The 23066-nt window shown below is 36.9% G+C and overlaps 1 protein-coding gene across 4 annotated transcripts in view; it reads right to left on the reverse strand.

Annotated features, from left to right (window-relative positions):
* LOC150097824 (USP6 N-terminal-like protein) overlaps positions 1-23066 on the reverse strand; it is a 475396-nt gene that overhangs the window by 390980 nt on the left and 61350 nt on the right. For 3 of the 4 annotated variants that reach the window (XM_090406041.1, XM_090406038.1, XM_090406039.1), the window contains exons 3-4: positions 16669-16753; positions 3504-3698 (exon numbers count right to left, since the gene is read on the reverse strand). In XM_090406041.1, the coding sequence (XP_090262167.1) occupies positions 3504-3698; positions 16669-16675 (202 nt within the window). In that variant the 5' untranslated portion in view covers positions 16676-16753. The remainder of the gene's footprint in view (positions 1-3503; positions 3699-16668; positions 16754-23066) is intronic. The other variant, XM_090406042.1, reaches the window with a different exon arrangement.

A 23066-nucleotide genomic window follows, 5' to 3' on the forward strand; every position in this document is an offset into this window, starting at 1 on the left:
AGGAAGTGAACAGTTGATATGTCATATGTATGATTCAATTAAGTCATTTCTGGAAAAACTCCATCTTTGGCAATACCAGTTGGCAAAGAATAATTTAGCCCACTTTCCTACACTTAAATCGATTTCTAGAAATAACAATGATACTGAAAAGTACATTCCTCAAATTGAAGAATTGAATTTGAAAAAAGATTTTCTGATTTCAACCAGTTTGAAAATCAATTATTATTCAGTTCACCATTTTTAATTAAAAATGAAAATGTTGACGAAGAATTACAAATGAAAGTAACTGAACTCCAGTGCAATACTGAACTAAAAAATAAATATAAGGAAGTTGGCATACCAAATTTTTATAAATACCTCGGTAGTAAATATCCCAAATATAAAATTTACTGTGGAAAATGTTGTCAATCTTTGGAAGCACCTATGTATGTGAGCAATTATTTTCAATTATGAAACTTAATAAGTCAAAGTTGCGCTCACATTTCTAGATTAAGTGCAATACTTCATATTGCACACAAAACATTTAAATTTAAAATTTAAATGCTGGTGTAACTATTTACGTAAGTCGTAACGGCCCGGCAACAAAAGAGCCTTTCTTTTTTTAGTTTATGTTTTGGTTCACAGAATAATATTAAATAAGGCCTGCATCTGATATAAATCTAATAAATTGACTGGCTCTTTGCTACGTTTGAGACCACTGAGTTAGATGGATCAGAGATTGGCTCTCTGAACGATACCAGCAGGTTGTGCATGATGAAGCAGTCTCAAAAAAGAAGTGTAACTAGTGGCGAGCCCTAGGGTTATGTTCTTGGGCCCCTGCTATTTAACTTCTTCGTAAATGATATATCATGTGGACTGACTGGTGATCTTCAGTTATTTGCTGATGATACAAAATTGGGAAGAATTATAAGTAGCACTGTTGATGCTGAATCCCTATAGGAAGATTTAAATGGACTTTTTACTTAGACAAAAGAGTAGGGTTTTAGTTTTAATATCAATAAGTGCAAGTTGTTGCATTTTTGGAGTGCAGAAATATAAGGCTGTGTATTATATTGATGGTGCCATATACTGCAGGAAGTGGATGAGATTAGAGATTTGGGAGTGATGGTTGACAATAGACTGAAGTTTAGAGGGCATATTGCTAGGGCTGCAAAGATTGCACATCGTAGTGTTGCTATGATAAGAAGTACTCTAACATGCAACGATAAGGAAGTAGTTGTACCACTGTATAAGGCACTGGTCAGACCACACTTGGACTATTGTGCTCAGATATGGTCACCTGGTTTTCAATGTGATATGGAGACATCGAAGAGGGTCCAGAGACGAGTGATTAAGACAATATCAGGGGTTTGGAATGCTAGCTATGGAGAGAGGTTGAAGAGTTTGGTGGATAGGAGGAAGAGAGGTGATATGATAGAGATGTTTAAGTTAGTCAGAGGATTTTATCAGATTAATCCAGAGAGGATTATAAAAAGAGTAGAAAGTGAGAGGAGAAGAATCAGAGGTCATTTCTGGAAGTTATGTAAAAGTGTGGTGAAGAAGGGTGTGAGGAGTAGATTTTTTAGATGGAGAATTGTCAGTGAATGGAATGCATTACCAGAATGTTGTTAATGCATGGAGGACTTTAAGATTCTATATGATAAATATGTTGTCAGTTGAATGAACTTCCCAAGATGATTCTGTTGACTCCATGGAGGGTGTAATAATAATAATAGCTTTTTACTTAGTTTAAATAATGTATCATCAATGAGAGGAGTGAAACTGCTTATGGTGCCATAAAATTTCAGCAAAATTTGGCTCTATACTTGTTAATTTCAATCTCAGTGCAGTTCAACATCTATAATGCAGTTCCTCTTCTTCGTCTTAATATCTACAAGGGCCGAAAATCCAACTTCACATAGATATGAACTTGGAAATGGAAAAATGAACCTTAGGACTTTATCTGTTAATTCAGGAAATTCATTCTGTATTTGTAGCCAAAATGATGATAACGTACTCTTCGTGGTATTTATTTTTTAGGAAACCATCAGAAGCTAGTTCTAAAAGTTGTTCTTCTTCTATTGCTGACAGACCCTTTGGCATAGATTTGTTATAGTGTATCTTATCCACTCAATGTTAATGTCCAGTTCAGAGAAATACTTTTCTAGATTCATTTGTAAGTTTTGTAAATGCTGCATGATAGTAATTTTCACATCATCAAATTTGTTCATTTAAGCTTACAAGCAATTTATGAAGAGATGGAAATGCATCAAATTCTCCATTACCAACACACTTTTGCCATAACTTCATCTTTGCCAATGTGATGTTCACTTTATCTTGAACATGAAATATAAAAATTTCCTTGCCTTTTAAAGACAAATTAAGATTATTTAATACAGCAAATATATCTGCCAGGTATGCTAATTGACTGAGCTATTTCCAATTATGTCAATGTTTTTTCAATTAAATATTTTCATCAAGAAAACCTTGTAGTTCATTCCAAAGTTCAAATAAATGAGTAAGGACTTTTCCACGAGAAAACCAACGAATATCGGTACAGAAAAGAGGTTGTGTATGATTACTTCCTATTTCTTCGCAAAGTTGAGAGAAAAGTCTGGCATTTAGAGAATGGCCTTTAAAATAATTTATGATTTTTACAGCTTCATCCAGAACTTTTTTTAGGTAGACATCATATGTGTAGCCAAAGCCTCCCTGGGTATGCAGCGGTGTGTCGACTTTGCATCTGCTGCAATAGCTTGAATCCTTGAAACAAGCGCTTTTTAACATCCAACCATGGATTTCAGTACGTCTGTGCTTATTTCAACATAACTTTTCCAATCAAACTTGTTTTGATCCATAAATGTATTTATATTGTTGAACATTTCGTCTCCTGTTGTATGTTCTGGCAAGGGTTGGCAACATAGAAGGTCGACATGAAGTTTTTGATTTTTTTCGTACCTAACAAACACTAGAGAATTTGCAAAATTTGTAATGTCGGTGGATTCATCGACCTACAACACATAATAACAACTCTTACGTATATCGAATAACAATGTTTGTTTTATATTTTCAGCCATTTCAGTGATTCTTCAATGAACTATTTGAAAGGCAAATACGATCAAAAGACCTTTTTTTGCATTATCTCAGATCATAATTTCTGCTATTATTTTTGCTGCAGGCTTGACCAAAGTTTCACCAATTGTTTCCACTGCACCACTTTTTGATATTAATAGTGACACACAATATGAAGCTTCTAGGGTTCTTATTTTTGCCTCCTGACAAGATCAACATCATTTTTTGAGATTCTTTTACTTTTTTTAGTAAAAAAGTAAAAGAATCGAAAAAAATTCTACAGGTTTGTCCTTGTAATCATTATGTTTAGATTCAAAATGGATATTTAAATTAGATGGTTTCATGCTTTCATTTTTTTAAAGTTTCACAACAAATGACACATAATGCAATAGGTTCCTCTTCATTTTCCGTCCATGAAAATCCACATTTCAAGTAATTCATATCGTACTTACAAAGATTTTTCATCTTCTTCCTAGTTGATTCTTTGGAGATGTTAGACGACACATCCTCATCAATTTCATTTGATCCAGATACAATATTAACATTTTCTTGTTGCTTACAGCTACTTGTATCTGCTACATTGCTCTCTTTTGTGTATTTTATAAATCCAGTCTTTAACCAATGATCCATACTTAAGAATTTGAAATCTAAAAAAATTATAATATTTATTATAGGTATTATAACTTCCATACATAATTAAAGCAATTATATCGCTGTAAAGTAGTACAAACCTATTAATCGTTATTTTTAACTAACAACAAATTAATTTGTAATATGATCAAATAATGAAGTAGACTGATTAAGATCTGCTTAATTAATATTTGCTTAAATGTCTTAATTACATCTACTAATGATTCATATAATTACTTTATCAGTTGCTATCGTACGCTTTTCATGTTGTTGCAGGCTAGCAATTTACATTCATATACGAAGCTGAACGATGATTTATGTATGAATCAATAATTTATGTATGAATTCTTCTACTCAAATGAAGCAGTTATAACAATTTGAGTAGGAGAATTCATACATAATATATAATTTATTGAGAAATATATAAGTTTAAAATAATTCTTTTTTTTTTTCTTAATAATGATTCCATGCGTTAATGATGCATAGCCAAAAATTGCCACATACCTCCTGAAAAAACCTTTCACGTACCCTCGGGGGTATGCATACTACACTTTGAGAAACACTGATTTAATAAAATAAATTTCTAAACAAAATTCTTTTAAAGAAAAACAGATGTCACTAATCATGTTATGGAACTTGTATTGACTTTTTTGGGACAAATTAAAAAATAGGAAGGGGGGGGGGGTCTGGGACAAGTAAATCTCTTGCATGGCAAGAAGGGTTTTGCATAATTTGTCAAACTCTATACATGACTCATTTTCTGATTCATGTTTTAAATGTATGGATCGTTTCTTTTCTCCCTAATAATGTCCAAGTAACAATGGATGAAATCTACTGGAGTGTTCAATAATTTATATTTTTCTATACATAAGTTACAAATTAAAGTTGCCAGCCTGGTTGACCGAGTGGTTAGCCTATCTGCTCTCTAGCCAAAAGGCTGCGAGTTCGAATCCTGGCATGGGCATGGATGTTTGTGATTGTCTGTGAAAATAATAGTGGTGGTCGGCAGTAAATGGCGTTGGTGTAGACGATGAAGGTAGTTGCGGTTGGTGCATTAGTGGAGACGGGGAGTTGTAGAGTAGGTGCCCTCCCTCAATGAGTCTTTGGACTCCCTGGAGGTGTTATGTAATAATTATTATTATTATTTCTCATCGCAAAGAGACTCACACTAACCTTATACTCACAATACCTATCATACCTCCCCTTAAATTCATTCACTGTCACAAGGTACTCAAAACTACTTCTGGCAATCAATTCACCAAGAAAAAAATCTAGTCCTCACATCCTTACTAACCATAATCTTAGACAACTTCAAGAGGTAACCCTTAGTTCTCACTCCATCACATACTTAAAAATTTCTTCTGTGATAATCATGTGGAACCAATTAGTAACTTACAAATTTTTATCATGTTCCCTTCTTTCCACCTATTAACTAAACTTTGCACCCAAACTGCTTTAATCTGTCCTCTAAGGCAGCATTCCACTGACCTGTCACTGGCTTGGAAACTCATATTTGGAAGTTCTCAACAAACCTTGTGATCACCAAGAAACCCAAATGACCAAATCTGTGCAAAGACAAGATGCATCAAAATTATAACCTTATAAAGAGTGATAATAACCTCCCTATCTAATCTTTTGACCTATTTTGCCAACTTCTGTGATATGCACTCTAAACTTCAACTCTCTTCTAGAAAGTTGAAGTTCTGAAAGCTGATAATTTCACTGATAATTGATTACACCAAAATCTGTAGACTCATCAATTTCTTGCAATCGAGTACCTCAATGTGATACACAGTATGCAATCTTTCCATCCTGAAGTCCTTAACCATATGTTCGCAACATTAAACTGATAACCAGCTATCAGCTAATGGCTTTTTAATTCCCTTATAGGGAGTAGGTGAGGCCTTTTAACACTGTCTAGCATTTGGAGACTGAGTGGGCACCTCCAATTCATATACCTCAATTATGACATCAGTCTCTGCCACATCAGCAACTGTGAAATCTCCACCTGAATGGCACACCCTTGCAAAGTGATCACACTTAGTATCTCAACTATGTCTTCTACTTCTGTCGCCTTCCTACTATTGGTATTCCTGACCACTTCCCATGTATCACTGACATTCTTTCCCTCTAACTCCTTAGGTGAGGCCTTTTAACCCTGTCTAGCGTTTGGAGACTGAGTGGGTACCTCCAGTTCATATACCTCAATTATGACATCAGTCTCTATCACATCAGCAACTGTGAAATCTCCACCTGAATGGCACACCCTTGCAAAGTGATCACACTTAGTATCTCAACTATGTCTTTTACTTTTGTCACCTTCCTACTATTGGTATTCCTGACCACTTCCCATATATCACTGACATTCTTTCCCTCTAACTCCTTAAGCCAACTTCAAACTACCTTCTAAAACTGTCATAATTACCAGCTTTGTAGTTGAACATAAAACCTTTCTTGACTAAATATTCCACATGTTCAGCAATCTCCCAGAACAAGACCACGTAGTCAGTTTTCCTGATCGAAGGTCTCATAATAACATCTTTTAGCTGTTATTACAAAACCCAGCACTCTCATACTCCTGGTCCCCTCCATGACACGATGTTTCAAGGTAATTATCCTTTTGTAACTGTATAAATTTGATTTCCATCTTGATGCACACTTTCCTCCCTCCTACTTTTGTCCCCCATAGTTGAATTCATAGCCTGATTCCAATATATGGCATCCCTATCTTTCTGTGAAATGCTCTAATCCAAGCGTTCTCAACCTTTTCCAGTGGCATACCACTATATTTAATTCAAGATATTAGATGTACCAGTAAGTATATCTGTTTTCGTACCACCCGGCAGTGGCTCACATACCACCAGTGGTACGCATACCACAGGTTGAGAATCCCTGCTCTAATCTATAACAGTAACCTATGATATATTTTTTCGATTTTTCTAATTGACCAAAGCATTTAATGAAGGCTGTTCCTCATCTATATCTCACCAAACTACACACATGGAACTAGTGACCACTTCCTATACATGGAACTAGTGACCACTTCCTATACATGGAACTAGTGATCACATTCCTATACATGGAACTAGTGATCACATTCCTATACGGAAAGCACTGATTTCTGCAAAGAACCAGAAAGTTCATCTATAGTGGCATTAGGAACACCGTGACTGGACACTGGAAGACCAGAAAAAAAAAAAGGTTTTGTAGTCTGACAAGTTATGGTACACCTTGTTCTGTATACCAATGATAGGCAGCAAGTTTGGCAGAAGCAATGAACCCATCTTGCCTTGTAAACACAACTCTAAGTTCTGAAGATGGCATGATGGTGTGGGACATGTTCTGTTGGTATGGAACGGGTCCCTTGATATTGCTGGAAAGTTGGGTGTCCTCCAAGGATTATCTGAACATTGTTACCGATCAAGTTCATCCTGCAATGTTGACTTTTTTATCCAGCAAGTGACAGTTGTTTTACAGAAGACAATGCTACTGTCCATTGTGAAAGAACTGTTTAGCAGTGGTTCAGCAATCATGATATAAACTTGCACCATCTTCCTTGACCACCACAAAACCTGGATCTGAACTCTATTGAAATGTATGGGACATGTTAGAAAAAACAAAGTCCTCTTCTGCAAAATCTGAGCCAGTTAAAGGACTGTCTGGCAAATGCATAGTATATCGTAGATGCAGATGCAATCCAACACCATGAGAAATCTGTGCCAAACCACATATATGCTGTAATTTGGGCTAAAGGAAGTTCAGCACGGTATTAAATAAAAGTTTCTAATTCAGTGTCTGTCATGTGTATTTCGTCCACTATCACACTTTCCTGCCACTACATTCTCTACACTTTCACCATCCTACCTTATATCATTAACATTAGTTACTTTCTTCTTCCACTTTTGACATTACTTACATCATTTCTTACACTCACACATAAAACATTTCTACCATACCATTTCTCCACTATCCCCTTTTCATACCATTAACTAAATACTCTTGACAATGAGTATATTGAGCACACTACATCAGGGGTTCTCAAACCGGCTGTGGTTGTGGGCACATTCGAGATTGGGAAGAGAGTGGTAGGCACCAATATATTTTTCTATGAAAATTTATACTTGCTTATCATATCAAATGATAACAATTAACAAATTAATTAACTATGAAAGTAGGATAAATACACATGTAACATTTATTATACAACTAAATGAAACCATCGCACAACAAAAAAAAGCATTTCTATTTACTCTAGATAAGACAAGTCTTCTTTCCAATTGTTGTTAAATTTATAGGTTCATTGTTTTTTTATTTCTCATTTGGGGGCAATATTTTTAAACATGAGAAAACAACGTATGGTCAAAGCCATGCTGACAACACAGGTGAGGTGGTGACACATCCCTCAAGCACACGGTTGCCGGTAGACTAAATACATAAAACATACAAAATTGGAACTGGTAACACTTGCACTCAAAAACAGAGGAATTATAAAATTTTCGTAATATAACATAAATGCTAACATTTTTTACGATTTCAATAAATATTATTACTAGGAGAATACATATTTTCCAGTTTTAATTTTATTTTTTCCTTATTTAATAATTGACAGCAGGTAGATTTTCAACCACTGCATTATACAATATCCCTCACATTAAACTAAGTGAATAAGGAAGCTCTGGTTGCCATTTTTCTCATATGCATCGGTGTCATGTAAAACACTTTAAATGATATTGCATATTAAAATTCAAAAATAAATACATGTGACCAATTACACAATCTAAAATATGTAAATTACTACCCATAATAGTTACTAATATTACTAATATTTACTAAAATAAAAAGATATCAGTATGTTTTGTGCAGAATAGCGACTTCCATGCACTACACTAGGGCCACCTCCAACAGCATTTACTGGTTAGTAATTTTTTTTTTAAACTAATCTGTCTCTCTCTCTCCATCCTGTTTAATTTTTCCAAATCAAGCCAATCATACATCCAAACTTGTATGGCAAGAGAGAGATTAGAGGATGCATGAAATTCGTTCCTTGCACAGCAATTTATAGTACCACCAATAACACCACAACAGTAAATTATTGGATATTTGTCAGTTACAAATCTATCTGTAAACATGTCCATTCTTTTCCTCCTTAAATGTAGTAATCATTTACAAATAGTTCATCTCTCATTAATGAAGGTTGAATTAGAATTAGGTTTTCTAATTTAAATATACCACCAAATCTAATTTAATGTAATATAATTTAAAGATATAGCTTTAGTTTCTCTGTAAACTGCTTTACGATTTGTTGCATGCCCCCTCAATATGAAAAGAGAAAGCACAAAGACAATTTATCATGAATTACTACATAGGCAAGTACAACAGTGCAATGTGAATCTTAAGTGTGGTAATCATGTTATACTGTGGGGATGCTTTAGTTTTGACTAAGTCCCATTGTCATGGTGCCACACAAAAGTGAACTCAAACCCTGTGGTTGAGTTCGGTTGAAGAGCTATGAAAGTTCTTCCAAAATGACTCAGAATGTACATGGTAACATACCATATTATATCATGACAGCTATTGCAACAGTCTCAATATGGACATGTAAAGGTTACACTGGCAAGCTATTTCACTATATTAAAGGAGCACAATTTTTGGTGAAGATATAGGCAATTCTCCTAGGTGAACTTGCTGACTAGACAAGAGTGTAGCATCTGCAACTGCAGCTACAGAAGAAAATGTAAAATGATCAGATAGGTGTGTGTGGGGGGGGTTCCAGTTTATACAAAATCTCGCTAAGGTAATTAACAATAAAACTGAACTACTAACCACAAACCTAAGCTGATATTTTCTTTGGGGAAGGGAAGAATTACAATGAAATTAACCAATTACAGAAGGTTTAATTAAGAGTAACTGGATATTTATTAAAACAGCAAATCTCATGTCCTCTCACTTTCTGGCTGAAGAAAGTAAATAGAAGACCCTTAAAAGCTCAGTTAGAATCAGTGGTGTCTTGTAACTGAAAACAGCTATGTTTAAATCCTGTCCAGGATGTTAGGAACCTTATAAGATCTTTTTTTAAGTGAAGACAAATTAGTTGATCTCAATGCAGAAGATGGCAGCATTTTTCAACCTGCAAAACAGAGCTTAAACTAAGACTCAAACTATACAGACAGGATTAACCACTGTATCATATCACATTTATATGAAGCCAAGTAACTTGGATGTGATAGGCCTTTAAGTTGAAGATAATTATAGAGTCCTCGAAACAAAGAACTTCAGTAGATATTAGATATGCAATGATAGGCTGTAACTACAGCCAAACAACTCAGGTGAGAAAGCCAGTTTTTCCTTATCCGCGAGATGAAAAAACAAATTTGCAGGAATATAAAGTGTAAAAATACTGAACAAATGGGGTGCAATCCTAGCTTGCCTCCTCATGGTGCACCCTGGATAACTCTATATGAGCTAAAGCGACCTTGGCAGCCAGTCTATCCATGGATCTCCTGGCTACTAACTACATGCAGCAATCAGAAGCGAATGGTTTGAAGAATCAACTGACTAGAAATCTCGGACACAAGTCTGAATCTGTCATCTTAATATCGAAGGAATTAGCAAATCAAAATGTGAATACCTTTCAAAATTCCTTCTTGACCAAAATATACACATTGTACTCCTCCAGGAAACACATGCTGCTACTGAAGAAGACAGAAGAGGTAGAATATATGGCTACCAGCTTGTAGGAGCAACTTACCACCATGCATAGCGACATATACCCGCAACAACACTGAGCAGATCGAACTTGTTACTGCATCAAGTGATAATGATGTCAGCTTGATCGTGACGAGGTTGGGCGAACTGACGCTTGCTAATGTCTACAAGCCATCAAACGTCCAGTAGCCTCAACAAATCCTCCCTCTTTTGAGCAATCCAACTATATATGCAGGAGACTTCAATAGCCATCATGAGTTATGGAAGTATGCTCAGAATAATGAATGCAGCATAGCCCTCACCGAATGGGCTGAGACCTCCAATATCTACTTGGTCTTTGATGCTAAAGAACGTGGCACCTTCAGATCAGTGTCACCTCTAACAACCTCTACCTGCTCAAAGAAGAGTTCTCGATGACTTCCCTCACAGCCAACACCAATTGGTCCTCCTTGAAGTGGGCATAAAAATACCTCTTATCCGATCAGTTCCCCACCCGAGATGGAATCTTTAAAAAGCCGACTGGGAAAAAATTTCCATTGACCTTGACAAGTGTGTTTGTTTCATACCTCCTGTACCCAATAACTACAATCGATTTGTAGGAGCTGTCATCTCTACAGCTAAAAAACATCCCCAGGGGCTACAGAAAGGAGTATATCCCTGGATGGAATGAAAGAAAGTGAACAGCTCTACAAGAAATTTATGGAGAGCAGTGATCTGGAAATCGCAGAAGATGTCCTCCACGACTTGGACATAGCAAGACAACAACAACAACGCTGGATCAAAACAGTTGAGGGAATGGACCTCAGGCACTCCAGCAGGAAGGCCTGGAGTGTATTACGGAAGCTAGGAGGTGCTACAATGATGACTACTAAAAAGGCAGATGTCACACCAAACCAAGTTGCTAACCACATTACTAGAATCTCGAGATGCTAACGTGATAGAAACCATACCATTAAAGTTAAAAGAAAAGCCAGAGACCTGAAGGCAAAACTACAAGATGAATCAAAATATGCAAGACCCTTCAGCGATGAGGAAATCAACACTGCACTAGCTGATACAAATACAGGAAAGGTCCCGGAGTTTGACGGAGTTCACCCGGAATTTCTTATTCATGCTCGTAAAAATACCAAAAAATGGCTAGCCAGTTTCTTCTCAGAAATAATGAACACCGGCATGTGCAAAAAGGAATTTAAGAGAGATAAGATCATAGCTCTTCCCAAACCCGAAAATCATCTGACAACCCACAAAACTATCGTCCAATCGCACTACTAAGCTGCACGTATAAACTACTGGAAAGACTACTTTACAACCGCAAAAGCAACACCATCCTTGAACACATTCCGATAGAACAGGCAGGCTTTAGGCCCAATCGCAGCTATTGTGACCAGGTTCTGGTGCTGACATCATATATTGAAGTGGGCTTTCCGCAAAATCTAAAAACTTCTGTAGTTTTCCTTGATTTAACTGCCGCATATGACACTGTCTGGAGAGAGAGGGCATGCTGTATAAACTAATGAAAGTACTACCGTGCCGAAGAACAATACAGCTTGTTAATAATATGCTCAGCAATAGATATTTCCGTGTTGTCCTTGGAGAAAATATCAGTAATCAGAAGAAACTCAACAAAGGCCTACCACAAGGCTCAGTACTGGCCCCTCTCTTATTTAACCCATACATAGCTGACCTGCCAGATACAGCATCTAGAAAATTCTGCTATGCAGATGACATAGCATTAGCCATCAGAAATAGAGAACTAAGACTCTCACAAACGACCTTGCTGCTATGCATAACTACTTTAAAAAATGGAGACTGCAACCAAGCCAAAGTAAAACTGAAGTGTCAACATTCCATCTCAGCAATAAACTGGCACATGACGAGATGAACATCCGATTTGGAAATTGAGTTCTATACCATAACAAATATCCTAAATACCTAGGAGTTACACTTGATCGCACCTTATCATATAAGAAACATGCTGAAAACACAGCTGGATCTAGAAAATTATAACTAAAAAATTAGAACTAGAAACAACATCATTCAGAAATTATGTGGCACTTCTTGGGGTGCAGCACCAACCACATTAAGAACATCCGCACTCGGATTGGTTTTTTTGGTGGCAGAGTACTGCGCTCCTGTTTGGCTCAACAGCTGCCATACCAAACTAACTGACTGTCAGCTTAACACCACAATGCGACTTATCACTGGAACCATAAAAACAACTCCTATTTACTGGCTCCCAATGCTGAGTAACATAATATCACCAAACCTACGAAGACATGATGCTCTACTACGTGAATATGATAAAATAATCAGAAATACTGAATTACCTATACACAATAATATACTAGAGCTACAGCTCAACAGACTGAAATCAAGAAAGTCCTCTCTGTGAAACTAAATACCTGAGAACGACCAACTACAATACCAAAGAACAATGAAAACGAAGGTGGAACATAAATACCAATGCTCAACTCCAAACTTGGTTTGATAAGCATCATCATCTCAACATCCCGGGTATGGAACTGAGCCGAAAGACATGGACAATGCTGAACAGGATTTGCACCGACATGGAAGATGTGCAAGCTCTGTACAAGTGTAGAAAAATTCCCTCACTAGAATGTGACTGTGGGCATCCGAATCAATCAATCCACCACATCTCTACTTAGTGCAGTCTTTGTGCATACACACGCCAAAGAAATGAGTTATTGGAGGGGAGATAGTGTTTGTTATAGACTGGGATCAGACAACTTGATCTTAACCTATAAGTGTTTTGTTTGTCGAAAGTATAAGTGTCTTTGTTTTATTCTAATTGTTTGTCACTTGCTTTCTATATATTTATTTTGACTTATGTACCTTTATAACTGCATATAGATTGCCATATGCTAAATAAATAAATAATACTGAACAAAATTATATCCAATCTCTAGTATTCTGGGTAGGATTGGTAAATAACTAATCAGTAAATTGAGCACCGATGGCAGTGGAATCCTTTGGATGTTCTAGTAATATCTGAAAAATTCTGCCAACAGATTTTTAATCCTAATCAGAATAGAAATTTGCTATGGAAATCAAAAATTAACTTGTGAAGGTAGGTTAAACACTATGAAATGTCTTGAGATCAAAGTAACACACAAATGAAGCACTAATAATCTATAGAGTTGTCTAAATTACTTCATGGAATATCAGCATGGAAAGACATATGATACTTAATATAGGTGTGGGGAAATAATTATCAATATCTGAAGTTCTGTAAAGGATCTTTAGATGACTTCATGTTCAATACCAGAAATATAATAATCTACATACAAGTGTTAAGGCTTAAGTGCTGGGAGGACATCATGTTGAAGGTTTAATGGAATATTTACAGCACTAGGAAAGGATTAAAAATTAATTTTAATGCTTCCAATATTTCGTCTCGGTCACATATCTATCTTCAGGGATTGCAAATAACTCTTGCTATTTGTAATTATATGTTACCCACATGTTATTTGTAATAACATGTGGGTGACTCTAAAGTCTTTTTAGGTTATACGTCCACTTCCAAATTTTGGGAAGATTTATGCATCCGTATTTATTTAAATTCAGTCAATTACTGAGCACTGCTGCAAATTATAAAAACAGTCTTTCCTTTTTAAATCTACTATGGTGGAGAATGGTTGTTCTCTTTCTTTCAGGAGATCCTGTGGGTTGTATCCAATACATGGTCTGCAAGGCCAGATTAACCATAGTTGTGACTGCAGATGTACGAGAGTGGTCTGAAAAGTTCTTAGCCTCGACCATAGATGGAAACATTATCTGCAAGTTGTTTTTTTTTTTTTAGTTGGTACATCTGTCATAAGCATACATGTGAAATTGCAAGTCATTCTATCAAGTAGTTTGTTTTATGCAGCTGTCTGAAGCAAAAGTGTTGTCTGTATCCCTTTGATATGGATAAAATTGAGTATTGTGTGGTTATAAAATTCTTTGTAAAAGAAAGTTTAAAGCCAAAAGAAATTCATTTGAAGTTCATAAAAGTTTACAGGCACTCTTCTCCTTTGTTTTTGACGGTTAAGAAATGGGCTGCCGAGTTTAAACGTGACAATATCAGCCTTGAAGATGATCCACGTGAAGGATGTCCAAAAAGTGTAACACCACCAGAAATCATTGATCAAGTGCACGATATGGTATTGGATGACCGGCAAATCATCCCTGGGTGGTTGCAGCACAGTGGGGCAGTGCATTGTCCTGCTGAAACAGGCCATCAGTTGCAGGATGTACAAAGGCCATAAAATTGTGTAAGTGATCAGTTGGCACATTCTGGTAGCTATCAGCATTTAAGGATCTCTCCAGACATACTAAGGGACGTAATGTATCACATGAGAAGGCTCTCCAAACCATCACAGAGCCACCACCTCCTTGAACAGGCCAACCTGGGGCCATGGCCTCATGCTGTCGACACCACGCACCCACCCTCCCGTCAGCTAAGTACAACTGATAACAGGATTCATCAGACCACACGACTCTAGTCCACTCTGCAGAGGTCCAGTTTTGATGGTCCCAACACCAGGCGAAGCACAATGCCCGATGATGAGCTGTCAACAGTGGTACACAATTAGACCATCGCCTCCCACAGTGTGCAGGGTACACCATACCATTCACTCGCTATCACTCGCTAACACTGCTTGAGCCACTGACAATGAACCTGAATGTGATTTGTGCGACCGTTGTCCTGCGGTTGGTCTGTATGAGCCTGGACAGTATGTCGACCCAGGTCATCAATTGCATTTGGTTGGCCACCACATCAATGGATGTGGTACATCCATTGATAGTATACTCACAGTAGACACTTGATATGGTTGCCCTCAAGAACCCTAGGGTTCTTACCACCTGGATGATAGAATAACACATCTGTCTCGTGCCGATGATACATCCATGATCAGAGTCGCTAAGATCACCATATTTACCATCTGCATTCAGTTTGGGTACGTTTCACTCTGTTCTGGGGGATGATAGTGCCAACTTCCCATCACCCCCTATCTCTAATGTTTTGTCCATTGAGTATATATATATATATATATATATTATATATACACACCCTAGACCGTGCATCCGAATATAAATTTTAAAAAATAATAATAATAAATCCTCTGCCCATCCACTACTAATGTACTATAAGTTTACCTTTTGTAGGTGGAAGCTGTGCACATACACCCTAGACCACGCATCCCAATATTATCCACAGCACACATAGAAGAACTTGCAGACTTAAAAGGAGTCATCTGGCTCATCTGTTCAGAATATTGGCCAAACCACATCCAAAAAAATAAATAGTAGACAACAATATCAGTAAACAGAAACATGAAGATAGTTCAGCAAAATATAACAAAGACAACTCAGGAAACTAATTCCAAAGGATGATACAGAAATCCTGTAGTTGTTTGATATGAAAATGACTGAAGAGCTTCAGAATCTTGGATTCTAAATAAAGGATTCTACATAAGTGTAGCTTGATATAATTGCCACAAGTCAATATATAGCAGACAACAGTGGTGAGAGAACATTGTGGCTAGTCCAAAGATCATTGGAAGTCAGTGATATGAAACAACAAATTAGACTATATCCTTTTCAGAGCAGATGTATAAGTGTGGCAGATGCATGGGAATGTCTGTGTCCAAGTGCATCATTCCAATTATGAAATCTAGAAAGGGCTATAATGTTCTAGAGCTGTTTTTTTTCCTGGTATGGCACCAGCCAATGGATATGAAACAATTCTGGATAAAGAAATTTTTCTTATTTCTAGCAGTTTTACAGAATAGAACCATTTCTTCTTCATCATGACAGTACACTAAGTCATATTTCCAGTTGTTATTGTGACATGGCTTTAGGAGCAATGTGGAAAAACTTGATGGGCCTTCAGAGTTCAAATCTCAACAGAATGCATTTGGGTTAAACCAGTGCATTCAACATTTGAATATGGAGTGATTGTCATCTTAAAGAATGTTGTAAGGTACCAAACTCATACTATCACAAATTGAGAGTATGCTTAGGTGAAAGTGTCATCAGAGCCAAAAGAGTTTATATGCTATTGGGGTATGTGTAACTTAGGTTTCTCTGAAATACTAGTGGCTGTTTCAAATACAGTATGGCATATACAAAAAAAAAAAAAAAAACTACTGAATAACTACAACAATACATATTATGTAGTTCAGTACTTTTTTCTTTTTTTTTTTTTTTTTGTGCCACCATACTTATTCCAATATAATGTATATTCTAATGGTATTGCTAATATCTTTAAATACTCACTCATCATGGTCTTGTGGCATAATATTATTGTTATGGAAAATCATTCCTGCTGTCAAAAAAATCTTTGACATCCTAATGGCTTTAACTAGGAAAAAAAAAAAAATCAATATGATTACAAGATAAAACAGATAAAAGTGAATATTTGTGATTGCTGTCCATTCTTTTTGAAATTAAAGAAATGATACATAACTACATTCAATTTTATTTCTAACTATTCAACTAGTTCTGCTGATCATATAATCAGTTTTATCAGGAATATATTACAAAATTAAGTTACTAGGAATTATACATTTTTAATATGTAGTTTTTAATATGTAATAGGTAGTTTCTGACCTCTGGAATGTTGAGTATGAGGAAAGATTGAAAAGATGTAATTTGCAGAGTCTCGTGGAGAGAAGGAAGAGGGGAGATATGATAGAGACCTACAAGTTGGTAAGGGGTTGTTATAGGATCAATGGTGGAGAAGTTCTACAGAGAATAGTGGGAGATCAGGGGAGAACCAGAGGTCATCCCTGGAAACTGTATAAGGAGGGTGTGAGTAAGGGAGTGAGAGGCAGGTTTTTTTCGTGCAGAGTTGTGAGTGATTGGAATGCCTTGCCTGAGAGCATGGTGTCTGCAAGTAGTTTGAATGTGTTTAAGACACGGTATGATGAGATGTGTGTGTAAGATAAAAGGACCTCCTAGATGAGTCTTTGACTCCAGGAGGTCTTGTTTAATAATAATAATAATAATATTACTGTTATGACCCCAGGCATGATTTTCTTATAATTATCATTTACATCTATCATCAAACATCTCCATGGAGTCCAAAGACTCATCACAGGAGATACACATTATCCAGACAATACTTATCATACCTCTCCTTGAACTTATTCAAGGCTATGACAACTAGGGTTTCTGATTCTTGGCTATTTTTCTGTTCCCAGGACTTGGGATATTTTTCTCCAAATCTTGGGAATTTCCTGGATATTTCCTAGACACTTTTACTCATGAAAAGTATTTTTTAAATAAAGTAGTTATTATATATATTTTTATAAAATATGTCAAGAACTGCTAAATAGATGGCATGATTATTTTTGACTGAGCTTTCATGTCCACATTTCTGCATTACCCTTGCTATTGTAATAGCCATAATATATTTTACTGAAATTAAGGGGATATTAAATCCCACATTATTTCAAAGCCAAATAAGAAACTCAAAGATCGGAATCAAAGAGTTTCATGCCGAATACAGTAAACTATAAAAGTTTCGGTGGATTGTAGCATAAGCTAAAACACGTAGTTCAACACTAGGGCAGCTCGTAGCAAAGGTGGGTAAAGTTCTGATCACTATTCTTAATATTACCCATAATGTAAAGCACATCTCCTAGGAGACGTATGATGTCATTATGGTGGAAGGTCACTACCCAGACCAGTTTCGACCTTTATTGAGGTCTCATCAATGAGTAGGTAGACCAGGTAATACTAAGGTTATAGCGAAAAGAACTTATATACTTTGCTATACGAGTTGTCAAAAAGGTGCACCCATAAATTACTTAAAAGAGCCAACAGAAGTGAAGCCTATCTGCAGTTTTTGTAAACTAATTCAAGAAACATACGAAATAAGAGGGAGGAATTTTTGGCATTAGCAGGGAAATCACAACCAGCATATGGCTTGGATAGGACTGGCTATAGACCTAAAAATGAACTGTTGTGTTTGTTTACAAACACCAGAAGTATCAGAAATAAAGGGGATGAAATGGTTTCAGTGATTGAGTTTATTCGCCCCCAAATCATTGGAATAAGTGAAACATGGTTGAATGAAGATGATATCGTAACGGGAATAGAAATAGAAGGGTACAGTATTTTTCGTGAGGATAGAAAGGGCAGGAAGTGAGGGGGAGTGCTGCTGATGATAATTGAGGAATTAAGTCCACATAAGGTAGACATAAAAGAGGGAAATAGTGGCAATGGTTATGAGGCAGTGTGGTGTAATGTGGAAGTTGAGAGGAAGACATATTTAGTTGGATGTTGCTATAGGCCTGGGAATGTGGAAGGTGGTGATGAAGAAATGTATAAACAACTTGGATTAGTGAACAAAGGAAGGATAATTATTATGGGTGATTTTAACTATGGCAGTACAGATTGGAATGAAGAGATAGCATTTGGGAATAAGGAAAGTGAATTTCTCGAGTTCTTGAGAGATAATTATCTCAGGCAGCATGTAAAGAAAGGCACACGAGGATCAAGAGTTCTAGATCTCATCATTTCATCAGAGGATGTAATTGTTAGAAAGGTTTCATATTTTCCTAAAGTTGGTGAAAGTGATCATGAAGTAATCACCTGTGTTGTGGCTAGTCATATGCAGGCTTTTACGAGGAAAGGGTATATGTGGAATCATAAGGCTGGTGATTATGACAAGCTTAGGAGACAACTTAGAGCTATAACATGGAACGAGGAGTTGAGCAGTAAGGAAATAAATGTTGCATAGGAACTTACAAAAAAATACATAATAGCATCAATGTACGAATGTATCCCAAAGGCCAAAAGGATGAATAAGGCTGGTGTAAAATGGATGAAATGGACTTAAACATGAAATCTGGTAAAAGATAATGGTAATCAGTCACATGAAGAATATAAAGAACAAGCCAGGAGAGTGACTCAGTTAGTAAGGAAAACAAAAGTAGAGCATGAGCAAAAATTGACAAATCAGGTAAAGAAAAATCCTATTATTTTAGATATGTGGCAAGTAGAAGGAAGAATGATCATGGAAAGATAAAGTTAAGGAATGAAAGTGGTAGAATGATAACTGCTGCAGAAGACATTGTTGAGGTATTCAGTGATCAATTTGTAAGTGTGTTTCATCCTGATCAGGGTAGAATCATGAGGAACTTAAGTGTAGAGGACATAGGAGAGGATAGCTTAATTGTGAGTGAGCAGAAAGTATTTGAGGAAATAAATAACCTTGATGTTAATAAGACGATAGGATTTGATGAAATATCACCATGCATCTTAAGAGAATGTTCCAGGGAACTGGCAGCAACATTGGCATGCCTGTTTAACAAGAGTTTTGCAACAGCACAGGTTCCAAGGGAGTGGAAGGAGGGTAAAATTGTTCCACTGCATAAAGGTGGTGATAAGGCTGTAGCTTTAAATTATAGATCGATCTGTATATCTGGAGTTGTGGTGAAGGTCCTGGAGAGATTGGTGAGAAGTAGGATACAAGAATGGGTTGATAACAGCAGTATTCTCTGTGGTTATCAGCATGGGTTTGTTTAGGGGAGATTATGTTTCACTAACTTACTTATGTACTATAACAAGGTGACAAATACTTTGGACAGAGGAGATGCATATACAGTGGTGTACTTGAATTTTGCAAAGTCTTTGATAGACTGCCACATAACAAGCTCTTAATTAAACTGAAAGAGATGGGATTGGATAACAGACTTTTGTGTTGGATCAGTGACTGGCTGTCAGATAGGTATCAGAAAGTTGTACATGGGGTGCAGTATCGCGAAAGAGAAAGGTCACCAGTGGTGTGCCACATGGGTCAGTTTTGGGGCCATTGTTGTTCAATTTGTATGTTAATGATATTGGGTTAGGTTTAACTAGTGATATTCAGCTGTTTGCAGATGATGCAAAACTGGGGAAGAGCAATGCACAATCAGGCTGATGTTAATGGTGATGTTAAAGGTGAGTTAGCCGATCTCATACGGAGGTAGCAGGGTTTTTTCTCCCGGAAACTCGGGTTTTTCATCCCGCATACAGACAAATCGGCCCTTCAGAACACACGCAATTTACAGACATAGAATACCAGTTGTGGTTGTGGAAATAAGCGGTAGATGGCGTTGATGGAGACGATTGGTAGTAGAGGTTCGGTGTAGTGGTTGAAACAGTTTTAGGTGCCCTCCCGCGATGAGTCCTCGGACTCCTTGGAGGTATCAGGAATAATAATAATGCCTTACAAGAGGACTTGAATAGATTGCATGAATGGGCAGGTAAGTGGAACTGTCAGTTCAATGTTGCCAATTGTAAGGTTTGAGATCTGGTAAGCAATGGTGGGGAAACTTTAACAGAAGTAGAGGAGATGAGAGATCTAGGTGTGATGGTGGACAAGGACCTGAAATTCAGGGGCCACATTGCACAAGTTGTGAAGACATCACATCGAATAATGGCAATGATGTGGAGAACCCTGACATGCAGAAATAGCGAGGTTATGATTCCAATGTATAAGGCCTTGATCAGGCCTCATATGGATTATTGTGCACAGATTTGGTCGCCAGGTTTTCATGGTGATGAGGATATGTTGGAAAGGGTACAGAGAAGATTCACAAACGTAGTTGGTGGTCTGGAATGTGGAGTACGAGGACAGACTGAGAGAATGTAAGTTGCAGAGCCTCATGAATAGGAGGAAGAGGGGGGGGGATATGATTGAAACATATAAACTGGTCAGGGGTTGTTATCGGGTAGATATGGAAGAGATTTTTCATAGAATTGGAGAGGGAAGTAGAACAAGAAGCCATTGCTGGAAACTGCATAAGGATAGTGTGAGCAAAGGAGTGAGAAGCAGGTTCTTTGCATGGAGGGTGGTTGGTGAGTGGAATGCATTGCCTGAGTGTGTTGTGAATGTGGACACATTGAATCAGTTTAAGACGAGGTTGGATAAGCATTGTATGCAATAGTGAGTACCTCCCACGATGAGTCTCTAACTCCATGGAGGTCAGGTTGATAATAATAATAACTATCCACCAGCATCAACCTGCCATAATTATTTTTTCCTCTTGCTTGCCACATAGCAGAAAAAATCCCTTAGATTAGCTTTAACCTGACTGGCCAATCTCCTCTCATATTCTACTTTTTCTTTTCTAACCATGCTTGTAACTTTTTTTGGCCTGCACTTTATATTCTTCATGCATATTTTCACTGTGAACGGTCTTGTCCTTCTTCCATATTAACTTCTGTTGTAACACTGCTTGCTTGATTTCAACATTCATCCATCTCCCTCCTACTCTATTTATTCGCTTAACTCTTGGTATGCAGTTATGCATTGCTTGTGTTAGATACCTTATCATTTATCATTTCCCATGAACTGTCAACATCTTTTCTACACAATTCATCAACCCAATGTGTTGATGCTAGTAGACTACAAAGATTTTATGATAATCACTCACCTTATAGTTTCACCTTCTTGATAACAACTTTTTCCTGTTTGACTACCTTCCAAACCAATATCTCATAAACACTTTTGCCAACAGGTGACAGTGTTGATACCTCATTCACAACCACATCCTGTGAGATCATCACCAAATCTAGCACCAATAAACCTTGTATTGCTTCCATCACTTGCTGCTTTATCCTGCAGAAACACAATAAATTCGCTTTCCTTATTACTATCTCTCTTCTTTCCAATCCACATGCCTATAATTAAAATCTCCCATTAAGATCATCTTTCTTTTAGTTGCCCAACTAATTTGTCTAAACATTTCACAATCAATACTCTCCACATATCCTGGCCTATAACAGCATCCTATTAGATACTATTCTATTGATCTCAACTTCACATCAAACAGCTTCAGAATCTTCACACGTTCTACTATTTTTCACTTCGACTCTTGAAGAACACAATTCCTCTGCTATCATTAACAATACTCCCATCCTCTCTTCATCATTCTAACCTTTCGGAAATTTCTATATCCTACCATTTCAAATCCTGACAGTATATCATCCTCAGTCAACCAAGTTTTACTTATGCCAATTATCTTGGGGCATATTGATTCAATCAACACTACAACTCAGCCCCTTTATTTCTGATACTCCATAACATTAGTATACAAGCATAACAATTCTCCACTCTTTGAGGCTATCCCATCAACATAATCACTCTTTACTCTCTCTGCTATAGTGCACTTCTCTCTCTCTCTCTTCATTCTGAGAATCCCAATTTCCCTGATCCAGCTTCTCATTTATATTCTTATCAATACCACCATTTTGCACTGCATCACTCTACTCTACTATAATCACTTCCTCACCTTCGTACCCATCTTCTGCTCATCTTTCCACAACCTGTTTCTCAACCTCTCTCTGATTCTTAGTAGTACTAATTTTGCATGGACTCTGTGTACTCTTATTAAACAACAATCACTACAAATGACCAACACCAAACCCATTCCATCATCTTTGAACCATTCCATTTGTGAATTCCTTCAAATTCACAAATGGAACACTCTCTGCCTGACAAAATTTAACCATTTTGTCATTCTGTATCATTGCTCTCCTTCTCAGTTCACTACTGTCATATCTTGGCAACAAACTAACCACTTTCTCAATGACACTATTATTCTTTACTTCCTGCAACAACTTCCTGAAATCCCTTTCCACATTCTTTGTCGCACTATTCATTTGTGCCCACCACTACCCAC

Source organism: Typopeltis vanoorti, chromosome 16 (genome assembly GCF_054136105.1).
Source record: "Typopeltis vanoorti isolate ZY-2024b chromosome 16, IOZ_Tvanoo_1.0, whole genome shotgun sequence".
Taxonomy (NCBI): Eukaryota; Metazoa; Arthropoda; class Arachnida; order Uropygi; family Thelyphonidae; genus Typopeltis; species Typopeltis vanoorti.